The 13,626-nt window shown below is 47.4% G+C and overlaps 1 protein-coding gene across 1 annotated transcript in view; it reads right to left on the bottom strand.

Annotated features, from left to right (window-relative positions):
• PTPN4 (protein tyrosine phosphatase non-receptor type 4) overlaps window positions 1-13,626 on the bottom strand; it is a 130,520-nt gene that overhangs the window by 27,394 nt on the left and 89,500 nt on the right. Inside the window, exons 14-17 of the mRNA XM_040358245.1 lie at window positions 10,334-10,468; window positions 5,767-5,925; window positions 2,778-2,931; window positions 1,260-1,343 (exon numbers count right to left, since the gene is read on the bottom strand). Of these exons, the coding sequence (XP_040214179.1) occupies window positions 1,260-1,343; window positions 2,778-2,931; window positions 5,767-5,925; window positions 10,334-10,468 (532 nt within the window). The remainder of the gene's footprint in view (window positions 1-1,259; window positions 1,344-2,777; window positions 2,932-5,766; window positions 5,926-10,333; window positions 10,469-13,626) is intronic.

Genomic DNA, 13,626 nt, shown 5'->3' with positions numbered 1-13,626 from the left:
GGAGGGGGAGAGGAAGGAGGAGGAGGGGGAGAGGAAGGAGGAGGAGGGGGAGAGGAAAGAGGAGAGAAAAGAAGAAGAAGAGGAAGGAGGAGAGGAGAAGAGGAAGGAGGAGAAGATAAGAGGAAGGAGGAGAAGAGAAGAGGAAGGAGGAGGAGGAGAGGGAGAGGAAAGGAAAGGAGAAAGAGGAGAGGGGGAGGAAAAATTAAAGGGGAAATTAAAGGGGAAAGAGGAGGGGAGAGCAAAGGGGAAGGAGGAGAGGGAGGGGAAGGGAAGAGGAGAGGGAGGGGAAAGGAAGGGAAGAGGAGAGGGAGGGGTGAGAAGAGGAGAGGGAGGGGAAGGGGAGAGGAGAGGGAGGGGGGGGGGGGAAGAGGAGAGGGAGGGGGGGGGGGGGAAGAGGCGAGGGAGGGGGGGGGGGGAAGAGGCGAGGGAGGGGGGGGGGGGAAGAGAAGAGGGAGGGGGGGGGAAGAGGAGAGGGGGGGGGGGGGGAGAGGGAGAAGAGGAGAGCCAGGAGGGGGGGAGAGGGGAGGGGGGGGGGAGAGGCGAGGGAGGGGGGGGGAAGAGGCGAGGGAGGGGGGGGGAGAGGCGAGGGGGGGGGGGGAAGAGGCGAGGAGGAGGGGGGGGGGAAGAGGAGAGGGAGGGGAGAGAAGAGGAGAGGGAGGGGAAGGGAAGAGAAGAGGGAGGGGAAGGGAAGAGAAGAGGAGAGGGAGGGGAGAGAAGAGGAGAGGGAGGGGGGGGGAAGAGGGAGGAGGGGGGGGGGGGGAAGAGGAGAGGGAGGGAGGGGGGAAGAGGAGAGGGAGGGAGGGGGAAGAGGAGAGGAAGGGGGGGGGAAGAGGCGAGGAGAGGGAGGGAGGGGGGAAGGGGAGAGGGAGGGTGGGGGGGTGAGGAGCGGGAGGGAGGGGGGAAGAGGAAAGGGAGGGAGGGGGGAAGAGGAAAGAGAGGGGGAAAGAGGAAGGAGGAGAGGAAAAAGGAAGAAAGAGAAGGAGGAGAGGAAAGACAAGGAGAGGGAGAAGATGGTTTCTAAGAATAATTGTATGCATTTCTTTGGCACTAAGTTTGGCTTGGGAATGGAGAAACAATTTTAACTTGGGAAATCTTCACACAACATTTCTATTCTCTCACAGGTAAATGTGAAAGTTCAAGGAAACAACGGGATCTACACCTAGAGGACATGTACATAATGATAATTCTCCCATGCAGCGGGGCGGTGGCTCCCGCTATTCTGTAAAGTAACATTGCTCCAAAAAAATGAAATTTCTCACCTTCACATTGAACCCGAAGCGTCCGTCCTCATCCGGCCGCATTCTAATCAACACAAGATTGTCATGGGGCACGAGACCATTGGGCTACAAAACACATACAGAGGGAGAATCATCAACTGCACAAATACTGATTCTAATTCTTTCTAAATACTTTATATTCCTTTTTTATGACACTTGTGTGTCCCATTATATCATAAAGATCCTTATTCCTCTACATTGACTGAATTATTGTCATCTCTGGAAATACAACATTCTCCACACACTGCTGGAGGACTCTACTCTCCTGAAATACTCTGCACTGCTGGAGGACTCTGCTCCTCCCTCTACAACTCTTCTCTCCTGAAATACTCTGCTGGAGGACTCGGCTCCTTCCTCTATAACTCTTCTCTCCTGATATACTCTGCTGGAGGACTCTGCTCCTTCCTTTATGACTCTCCTCTCCTGAAATACTCTGCTGGAGGACTCTACTCCTTCCTCTATAACTCTCCTCTCCTGAAATACTCTGCATTGCTGGAGGACTCTGCTCCTTCCTCTATAACTCTCCTCTCCTGAAATACTCTGCTCTGCTGGAGGACTCTGCTCCTTCCTCTATGACTCTCCTCTCCTGAAATACTCTGCTCTGCTGGAGGACTCTGCTCCTTCCTCTATAACTCTCCTCTCCTGAAATACTCTGCTGGAGGACTCTGCTCCTTCCTCTAGGACTCTCCTCTCCTGAAATACTCTGCTGGAGGACTCTGCTCCTTCCTCTATCCTTTAGATTGTAAGCTCCATGAGCAGGGCCCTCCTATTCCTTCTGTATTATACTGTATTGTAATTGTACTGCCCTCCGCCCCTCTACATTGTAAAGTGTTGCGTAAACTGTTGGCGCTATATAAATCCTGTATAATAACAATAATTAACTCTCCTCTCCTGAAATACTCTGCTGGAGGACTCTGCTCCTTCCTCTATAACTCTCCTCTCCTGAAATACTCTGCTGGAGGACTCTGCTCCTTCCTCTAGGACTCTCCTCTCCTGATAGACTCTGCTGGAGGACTCTGCTCCTTCCTCTATAACTCTCCTCTCCTGAAATACTCTGCTGGAGGACTCTGCTCCTTCCTCTAGGACTCTCCTCTCCTGATAGACTCTGCTGGAGGACTCTGCTCCTTCCTGTAGAACTCTATGTATGTGAAATACTCTGCTGGAGGACTCTGCTCCTTCCTGTAGAACTCTATGTATGTGAAATACTCTGCTGGAGGACTCTGCTCCTTCCTGTAGAACTCTATGTATGTGAAATTCTCTGCTGGAGGACTCTGCTCCTTCCTGTAGAACTCTATGTATGTGAAATACTCTGCATGCTTCATATCAATCAGAGATCATTACCATCCCCCTTTTTGGTATTCTGGTATATTTAGCACCTTTCGGTTTTGTATGGTGTCGGTTGAACTTCCTCTGGACTCTGAGACATGAGCAGAGAATGGGGAAGTTGAAGCGGGATGTGGGAAGAGGAGAGGAAATGAGAAGTCAGGAGGGGGAACTCACCGTGTTCTTCTCTGGAGACCACAGGGGGTCATAGGCCTCACCGATGTGGTTGTCCAGCTCCGGTTGGGATTGGTAGATTTGGCTCAGACTGTTCTTTTTCGATTGTTTCGGTGGCAGCGCAGGGGGAGGAGCCTCCAGCAAAGGGTCTTGTGATCTGTGTGAGGGATAAACAGAACTTGTGTGAGACGCAGAGGAGCTCGGGACTCTCCCATAGCAGACCTATTCATAAACATGTTTGCCTGGTGCTTCTTCAGTGTATAGGGGGGGGGGGGGGGGGGGGTGTTTCCTCGGTGGAACTTTAACCACTTCCAGACCTGCGCACGACGATGTACGTCCCTTTTTTAAAGATTGATATCTCGGTAACGGCAGCAGCTGCTGCCACAACCGAGGTATCGATCTTTAGGGTGCGCGGTCTGGAATCCGATAATGGCGGTCTCTGCGGCGGATTCGCCGCAAGATCGCCGTTATCGGTGGCGGGAGAGGGCCCCTCCCCTCCCGCACCCTCCGCCGCTTACCGGAGCCGTCGGTAGCGGCGGAGGCGATCGGGTGAAGTCGGCTGGTGAGCGGGGACGAGACTGAAGGAAAAATCTCCTTCGCCCGTCCTCATAGCTCGGCTGGGCGGAAGTGACGTCAAAACGTCAGTCCCGCCCAGCCTCTTAAAGAGACAAATTTTTTTTTTGGTCATTTGAAAAAATGACATTTTTTTTTTTTTTGCATTTAAGCCCAAATATGAGATGTGAGGTCTTTTTGACCCCAGATCTCATATTTAAGAGGAGCTGTCATGCTTTTTTCTATTACAAGGGATGTTTACATTCCTTGTAATAGGAATAAAAGTGATCAAAAAATTATTATTATTTTTTTCAGTGTAAAAAGTAATAAAATAAATAAAAATAAATAAGAAAACAAAAATTTTTTTTTTTAAAGCGCCCCGTCCCGACGAGCTTGCGCGCAGAAGCGAACGCATACGCGAGTAGTGCCCGCATATGAAAACGGTGTTCAAATCACACAAGTGAGGTATCGCCGCGATCGTTAGAGCGAGAGCAATAATTCTAGCCCTAGAGCTACTCTGTAGCTCAAAAAATGCAATCTCTAGAATTTTTTAAACATCGCCTATCGAGATTTTTAAGGGTAAAAGTTTGACGCCATGCCACCAGCGGGCGCAATTTTTAAGCGTGACATGTTGGGCATCATTTTACTCGGCGTAACATTATCTTTCACAATATATAAAAAAATTGGGCCAAATTTATTGTTGTCTTATTTTTTAATTCAAAAAGTGAATTTTTTCCAAAAAAGTGCGCTTGTAAGACCGCTGCGCAAATACGGTGTGACAAAAAGTATTGGGAATGACCACTATTTTATTCTCTAGGGTGTTAGAAAAAAATATATATATAATGTTTGGGGGTTTTAAGTAATTTTCTAGCAGAAAAAAACTGTTTTAGTCTTGCAAACACCGAATCTGAAAAACACCTAAGGTCTGGAAGTGGTTAAACATGGGAGACTGGTTAATAAATAAAAAACTAAAAAAAAAACGAACTGGTCATCAATATGTATCAAAAAATGTATCAAATTTTATTAAATATTGTTGTCTATAAACAACACATATAAATCAATATTGCAACGTTGGGTAACAGCATCCAAAATAACCAAAAAGGAAAGGAAGTGCAACCTAGGACAAACCAAGGTCAGCGGCGTTTAACAATGGTAATAACAAAACATAAAAGAAATGAGAAAAAATTATTATAGCGACAGAAAGTGCAAGGAGACCCTCAATAAACGAGTAGAGACAGTTGTGCCCAAACAAAATTGGCGTCCTTTTTTTCCTACAAATAGAGCTTTCTTTTGGTGGTATTTGATCACCTCTGCGGTTTTTATTTTTTGCGCTATAAACAAAAATAGAGCGACAATTTTGAAAAAAAATCAAAATTTTTACATTTTGCTATAATAAATATCCCCAAAAATATATATAAATACACAATTTGTTCCCTCAGTTTAGGCCGATACGTATTCTTCTACCTATTTTTGGTAAAAAAAAAATCAAAAAAAAATCGCAATAAGCGTTTATCGCCGCCGGAGTCCCGCGATCGGTCCCCGGAGCTAAAGAACGGGGAGAGCTGCGTGTAAACACAGCTTCCCCGTTCTTCACTGTGGCGCCGTCATCGATCATGTATTCCTTAATATAGGGAAACACAATCAATGACATCACACCTACAGCCACACCCCCCTACAGTTAGAAACACAGATGAGGTCACACATAACCCCTTCAGCGCCCTCTAGTGGTTAACTCCCAAACTGCAATTGTCATTTTCACAGTAATCAGTGCATTTTTAATGCATTTTTTTGCTGTGAAAATGACAATGGCCCCAAAAATGTGTCAAAATTGTCCGATGTGTCCGCCATAATGTCGCAGTCACGAAAAAAAAAAATCGCTGATCGCCGCCATTAGTATTAAAAAATAAATTATTAATAAAAATGCAATAAAAATACCCCCTATTTTGTAAACGCTATAAATTTTGCGCAAACCAACCGATAAACGCTTATTGCGATTTTTTTTACCAAAAATAGTTAGAAGAATACGTATTGTCCTAAACTGAGGAAAAAAAAAAACGTTTTTTATATATTTTTGGGGATATTTATTATAGCAAAAAGTAAAAAAATATTGTTTTTTTTTCAAAATTGTCGCTCTATTTTTGTTTATAGCGCAAAAAATAAAAACCGCAGAGGTGATCAAATACCACCAAAGGAAAGCTCTATTTGTGGGGGAAAAAGGACGCCAATTTTGTTTGGGAGCCACGTCGCGCGACCGCGCAATTGTCAGTTAAAGCGACGCAGTGCCGAATCGCAAAAAGGGGCCTGGTCCTTTACCTGCATATTGGTCCGGGTCTTAAGTGGTTAACATAAAGGAGGCAATAAGAGAAGCTCATACATTTTATACGGACATTTTATCTGTACAACGAAGGAGGAGTTCTACTTTAACATTCGGGTCACTTACTGGGGAGAGTCCAGGATGATGCTGTTGGCCTGAGTGGAGGACGGAGATCTGTGGTTTGTAAAGACCTTCCCAGGAGACGGGCTCACTACATGGCCGACCAGGTGCCCGACAGAGGACGGGCGCAGGCGGGTTCCCTCCTGATTGAACGTCGCACTCCGGCTGCAGCAGAAAACAGCGAGGTTAGACTTGGGTGTCGGGTATAATAAAAGGTATGTGGGGTGAATTCAGAGTCACACTGCATTGGGTATCACTACAAATACATACAATCCCCATTGCTTCAACATACCAGCATCACATACTGTGTGCACAAGGCCTACTTTCACACCGGGGGTGGGAGGGCGTTAGCGGTAAAGCGTCGCCAGTTTTAGCGTCGCTCTACCGCTGTTATAGCAGCGCTTTTCGGCCACTAGCACGCCGCTTTTAACCCCCGAATAAAGGGTTAAAAGCACCCGCAAAGTGCCGCTGCTGAAGCGCTGTGCAGGAGCTTCAGCAGCGCAGCCCATTGATTTCAATGGCAGGGGGCGGTTTAGGAGATGCCGTCCTGCAAGCGCCCCAGTGTGGGCCCTTTTAACTCTTTATTTGCCCGCCAGCAGGGGGTTAAAACTAGGGTTGTCCCGATACCACTTTTTTAGGACCGAGTACAAGTACCGATACTTTTTTCATGTACTCGCCGATACCGTTACTTTTTTTAAAATGTGTCCCCAAATGCAGCCGTGTCCCCCCACAAATGCAGCCGTGTCCCCCACAAATGCAGCCGTGTCCCCCACAAATGCAGCCGTGTCCTCCACAAATGCAGCCGTGTCCCCCACAAATGCAGCCGTGTCCCCCACAAATGCAGCCGTGTCCCCCACAAATGCAGCCGTGTCCTCCACAAATGCAGCCGTGTCCTCCACAAATGCAGCCGCGTCCCCCACAAATGGAGACGCGTCCCCCACAAATGCAGACGCGTCCCCCACAAATGCAGACGCGTCCCCCACAAATGCAGACGCGTCCCCCACAAATGCAGACGCGTCCCCCACAAATGCAGACGCGTCCCCCACAAATGCAGACGTGTCCCCCCACAAATGCAGACGTGTCCCCCACAAATGCAGACGTGTCCCCCCACAAATGCAGACGTGTCCCCCCACAAATGCAGACGTGTCCCCCCACAAATGCAGACGTGTCCCCCCACAAATGCAGACGTGTCCCCCACAAATGCAGACGTGTCCCCCCACAAATGCAGACGTGTCCCCCCACAAATGCAGACGTGTCCCCCACAAATGCAGACGTGTCCCCCACAAATGCAGACGTGTCCCCCCACAAATGCAGACGTGTCCCCCACAAATGCAGACGTGTCCCCCCACAAATGCAGACGTGTCCCCCCACAAATGCAGACGTGTCCCCCACAAATGCAGCCGTGTCCCCCACAAATGCAGACGTGTCCCCACAAATGCAGACGTGTCCCCCACAAATGCAGACGTGTCCCCCACAAATGCAGACGTGTCCCCCCACAAATGCAGACGTGTCCCCCACAAATGCAGACGTGTCCCCCCACAAATGCAGACATGTCCCCCACAAATGCAGACGAGTCCCCCACAAATGCAGACGAGTCCCCCACAAATGCAGACGAGTCCCCCACAAATGCAGACGAGTCCCCCACAAATGCAGACGTGCCCCCCACAAATGCAGACGTGCCCCCCACAAATGCAGACGAGTCCCCCACAAATGCAGACGTGCCCCCCACAAATGCAGACGTGCCCCCCACAAATGCAGACGAGTCCCCCACAAATGCAGACGAGTCCCCCACAAATGCAGACGAGTCCCCCACAAATGCAGACGAGTCCCCCACAAATGCAGACGTGTCCCCCACAAATGCAGACTTGTCCCCCACAAATGCAGCCGTGTCCCCCACAAGTGCAGCCTTGTCCCCAAAGAGAAGGCCAAGCCCTCCCCCCCGCCACCGCCTAGTTGATCAGCGCGGGGAACATAACAGCTTTCATTTGAATAGCTGTGTGTTCCCCCGCCGCGCCTCATCTTATATAGCCCCTCCCCTTTGTCCAGGCACTTTGATAGACAGATCACCCATCCAATCCAGGGACAGGGGATCTGTCTATCAAAGTGCCCGGAGAAGGGGGAGGGGCTATATATGACGTGGCACGGCGGGGGAAACACAGGTATTCAAATGAAAGCGGTTATGTTCCCCGCGCTGATCAACTAGACGGCGGCGGCGGGGGGGGGGGGGGTTTGGGAGAGGTCTTGGCTTTCTCTTTGAGGACTGCTCTGCTCTCTTGTGTGACCTTACAACCTCCTTCAAACAGCAACAGAGCCGAGGCTGTCAATCACAGGCTGTGCGATTTTTCTCTTGGTGTCAGGAAAACTTGTCAGAAGAAGTGACTCGTGCTGATAGCAGAAGAAGGTGGCAGCAGACAGAGATGACACTTAGTGCTCTGGATTGAGAAAAGTACACACTACAGAGGGATATGCTTTGTTCATATTTCATGTCTGAGTATTACAACCACTTTTAACCGCTTCCCGCCCGGCCCGTAGTCATATGACGGGCGCAGGAACCTTTCGTTCCTCTGGGCGGCCATCATACGACGTCCTGGGATTCCCGCAGTTTGGAGCACGCGCTAGCCGCATTACTGGGGGACCCGATGCGCGTGTCCGGCGGCCGCGATGTCCACCGGGCACCCGCGATTGCTCGTCACAGGGACACGGATCTCTGTGTGTAAACATCCCGTCAGGGAGAGGAGACCGATGGTGTGTCCCTTGTACATAGGGAAACCGATCGGTCTCCTCCCCTTGTGAGTTCCCTCCCCCCCACAGTAAGAATCACTCCCTAGGGAACACATTAACCCCCTTGATCGCTCCCTAGTGTTAACCCCTTCCCTGCCAGTGACATTTATACAGTAATCAGTGCATATTTATAGCATATAAATGTGAATGGTCCCAAAAATGTGTCAAAAGTGTCCGGATATGTCCGCCGCAATATCGCAGTCCTGACAAAAATCGCCGCCATTACTAGTAAAAACCAAATAATAAAAATGTATGCCATAAATCCATCCCCTATTTTGTAGACGCGCAAACCAATCAATAAACGCTTATTGCGATTTTTTTTTTTTTTACCAAAAATATGTAGAAGAATACGTATCGGCCTAAACTGAGGAATTTTTTTTTTATATACATATTTTTGGGGATATTTATTATAGCAAAAAGTAAAAAATACTACTTTTTTTTCAAAATTGTCGCTCTATTTTTGTTTATAGCGCAAAAAAAAAACCACAGAGATGATCAAATACCACCAAAATAAATCTCTATTTGTGGGAGAAAAGGGACGTTGATTTTGCTTGGGAGCCACGTCGCACGGCCGCGCAATTGTCAGTTAACCACTTAAGACCCGGACCTTTAGGCAGGTAAAGGTCCTGGCCAGTTTTTGTGATTCGGCACTGCGTCTCTTTAACTGACAATTGCGCGGTCGTGAGACGTGGCTTCCAAATAAAATTGGCGTCCTTTTTCCCCCACAAATAGAGCTTTCTTTTGGTGGTATTTGATCACCTCTGCGGTTTTTATTTTTTGCGCTATAAACAAAAATAGAGCGACAATTTTGAAAAAAATTCAATATTTTTTACTTTTTGCTACAATAAATATCCCCAAAAATATATATAATAAAACATTTTTTTCCTCAGTTTAGGCCGATACGTATTCTTCTACCTATTTTTGGTAAAAAAAAAAAGCAATAAGCGTTTATCGATTGGTTTGCGCAAAATTTATAGCGTTTACAAAATAGGAGATAGTTTTATTGCATTTTTATAATTTTTTTTTTTTACTACTAATGGCGGTGATCAGCGATTTTTTTCGTGACTGCGACATTATGGCGGACACTTCGGACAATTATTGACACGTTTTTGGGACTATTGTCATTTTCACAGCAAAAAATTCTATAAAAATGCATTGTTTACTGTGAAAATGACAATTGCAGTTTAGGAGTTAACCACTAGGGGGCGCTGTAGCGGTTACGTGTGACCTCATATGTTTTTCTAACTGTAGGGGGGCGGGGCTGGACGTGTGACGTCATTGATCGTCTTTCCCTATATCAGGGAACAGACGATCAACGAAGCTGCCACAGTGAAGAACGGGGAAGCTGTGTTTACACTCACCTCTCCCCGTTCTTCAGCTCCGGGGACCGATCACGGGACTCCGGCGGCGATCGGGTCCGCGGGTCCCGCGGCCACGGAGCTTCGGACCGGGTCGCGGGCGCGCGCCTGCGACTGGTCACTTAAAGAGGACGTACAGGTACGTGCTTGTGCCCAGCCGTGCCATTCTGCCGACGTATATCTGCAGGAGGCGGTCCTTAAGTGGTTAAAGCGACGCAGTGCCGAATCGCAAAACATGGCCTGGCTATTGGGCAGCCAATTCTTTTCCGGGGCTGAAGTGGTTAATGAGTTGCATGAATGCGAGTCCCTTGCACTGCGAATGCAAACGCAATGCCCAACAAATCCTCAAAAAAGGGAAGCAGGCACATTCTCTTCTTACAGGAGGTGCAAAAAATAAATATGGCCGCCCCCTATGTGTGTGTGTGCGCACTCACTGATTGGGTGTCCCCGGCGGGGATCTGGACGGCAGGCTCTGCGTCTCCAGTCTGTCATTAGACAGCGAATTTCCACTCGTCACGTCCCAGTCCATATCGCTGACCAGTTTCCGTGTCAAAGGTTTACTGGGAGATCTGAAAGCAAAAGAGAACAAAAATTGTTACAAGAAACATTTAAAGAAAAAAAAAGGAGAGCATCAAGTATAAAGTTCCATCATAGAATACATAGGCGCGCCGAATTCCGACTGCGGCAGAAAACAGCGAGGATCAGAATTGGGTGTCAGATATAAAAAAAATATACAGTGCCCAGAATAAGTATTCATACCCCTTGAAATTTTCCACACGTTGTCATGTTACAACCAAAAACGTAAATGTATTTTATTGGGATTTTTTGTGATAGACACAAAGTGTCACATAATTGTGAAGTGGAAGGAAAATGATAAATGATACAAATAAATCTGTGAAAAGTGTGAGGGGGAGGGGCATTTGTATTCAGCCCCCTTTACTCTGATAACTAAAATCTAGTGGAACCAATCGCCTTCAGAAGTCACCTAATTAGTAAATAGAGTCCACCTGTGTGTCATGTAATCTCAGTATAAATACAGCTGTTCTGTGACGCCCTCAGAGGTTTGTTAGAGAACCTTAGTGAACAAACAGCATCATGAAGGCCAAGGAACACACCAGACAGGTCAGGGATAAAGTTGTGGAGAAGTATAAAGCAGGGTTAGGTTATAAAAAAAAAAAATCTCCCAAGCTTTGAAGATCTCACGGAGCTTCTGTTCAATCCATCATCGGAAAATGGAAAGAGTATGGACACAACTGCAAACCTACCAAGACATGGCCGTCCACCTAAACTGACCGGGCCGGGCAAGCAGAGCATTCATCAGAGAAGCAGCCAAGAGGCCCATGGTAACTCTGGAGGAGCTGCAGAGATCCACAGCTCAGGGAGGAGAATCTGTCCACAGGACAACTATTAGTTGTGCTCTCCACAGATCTGCCCTTTATGGAAGAGTGACAAGAAGAAAGACATTGGAGGAAGAAAGACATTAGAAGTCCTGTTTGCCGTTTGTGAGAAGCCATGTGGGGGAGGGGACACAGCAAACATGTGGGGGAGGGGACACAGCAAACATGTGGAAGAAGGGGCTCTGGTCACATGACACCAAAACTCAACAAAAAACGCTATGTGTGGGGAAAACTAACACTGCACATCACCCTGAACACACCATCCCCACTGTGAAACATGGTGGTGGCAGCATCATGTGGTGGGGATGCTTTTCTTCAGCAGGGACAGGGAAGCTGGTCAGAGTTGATGGGAAGATGGATGGAGACAAATACAGGGCAATCTTAGAAGAAAACCTGTTGGAGTCTCCAAAAGACTTGAGACCGGGGGGGGGGGGGGGGTTCACCTTCCAGCAGGACAACGACCCTAAAGTACAGCCAGAGCTACAATGGAATGGTTTAGATCAAAGCCTATTCATGTGTTAGAATGGCCCAGTCACAGTCCAGACCTAAATCCCATTGAGAATCTGTGGCCAGACGTGAAAATTGCTGATCACAGACGCTCTCCATCCAATCTGACAGAGCTTGAGATATTTTACAGAGAAGAAGAAGAATGGGCAGAAATGTTCCTCTCTAGATGTGCAAAGCTGGTAGAGACCCCCCCAAAAAGACTTGTAGAGAAAGGGGGTTCTACAAAGTATTGACTCCGGGGGGCGCCCTACAAATGCCCCTCCCCCACACTTTTCACAGATTCATTTGTATCATTTTCCTTCCACTTCACAATTATGTGACACTTTGTGTTGGTCCGTCAACCTATGTGTTTGCTTCTACACGCAAGCAAAGGGGCACTTTAAAAAAAAAAAATGTCATTATTTATTTATTTTTGCACTGTCCGTTTCATTTATTTTTTTATTTTTATCATTTTTATTTCTAAACACAAGAAATGTAAACATTTAGATAACAATAAGGCATGACAGGTCCTATTTATGGAGATCTCTGGGGTCTATAAGACCCTAAATCTCTCCTCTACCCTGGAAAGCATGAGATAAAAAAAAACAACATTGATCTCATGCTTTCCAGTAAAAAATGGCAGTGTTAACATCTGCTCAAACCAGAAGTGACATCATGACATCGCTTCTATCCTCCCAGGATCATAGAGATGGATGGGGACGATCTGGTCCATGGCCGGCTCTGTGGTAACCCGACGGAAGCGCTGGATTGGATCCCGGGGACTCCAATCTCAGAACTTTCAATATTTTTGTTTGGTGATAATTAAAGATCTATATAGAGGAATCAGGACCTCCTTCCTCCTGCTGGTGACCCCTCTCTAGTGATATAAAGATCTATATAGAGGAATCAGGACCTCCTCCCTCCTGCTGGTGACCTCTCTCTAGTGATATAAAGATCTATATAGAGGAATCAGGACCTCCTTCCTCCTGCTGGTGACCCCTCTAGTGATATAAAGATCTATATAGAGGAATCAGGACCTCCTTCCTCCTGCTGGTGACCCCTCTCTAGTGATATAAAGATCTATATAGAGGAATCAGGACCTCCTTCCTCCTGATGAAGACCCCTCTAGTGATATAAAGATCCATATAGAGGAATCAGGACCTCCTTCCTCCTGCTAGTGATCCCTCTAGTGATATAAAGATCTATATAGAGGAATCAGGACCTCCTTCCTCCTGCTGGTGACCCCTCTCTAGTGATATAAAGATCTATATAGAGGAATCAGGACCTCCTTCCTCCTGATGAAGACCCCTCTAGTGATATAAAGATCTATATAGAGGAATCAGGACCTCCTTCCTCCTGCTGGTGATCCCTCTAGTGATATAAAGATCTATATAGAGGAATCAGGACCTCCCTCCTCCTGATGAAGACCCCTCTAGTGATATAAAGATCTATATAGAGGAATCAGGACCTCCTTCCTCCTGCTGGTGACCCCTCTCTAGTGATATAAAGATCTATATAGAGGAATCAGGACCTCCTTCCTCCTGCTGGTGATCCCTCTAGTGATATAAAGATCTATATAGAGGAATCAGGACCTCCTTCCTCCTGCTGGTGATCCCTCTAGTGATATAAAGATCCATATAGAGGAACCAGGACCTCTTTCCTCCTGCTGGTGACCCCTCTAGTGATATAAAGATCTATATAGAGGAATCAGGACCTCCTTCCTCCTGCTGGTGACCCCTCTAGTGATATAAAGATCTATATAGGGGAATCAGGACCTCCTTCCGGTCACCCCTCTAGTGATATAAAGATCTATATAGAGGAATCAGGACCTCCTTCCTCCTGCT

Source organism: Rana temporaria, chromosome 6, assembly GCF_905171775.1.
Source record: "Rana temporaria chromosome 6, aRanTem1.1, whole genome shotgun sequence".
In the NCBI taxonomy this organism is placed as follows: domain Eukaryota; kingdom Metazoa; phylum Chordata; class Amphibia; order Anura; family Ranidae; genus Rana; species Rana temporaria.
Note: the sequence above shows the minus strand (reverse complement) of the source record. Positions and strands in the feature narration are given on the sequence as shown.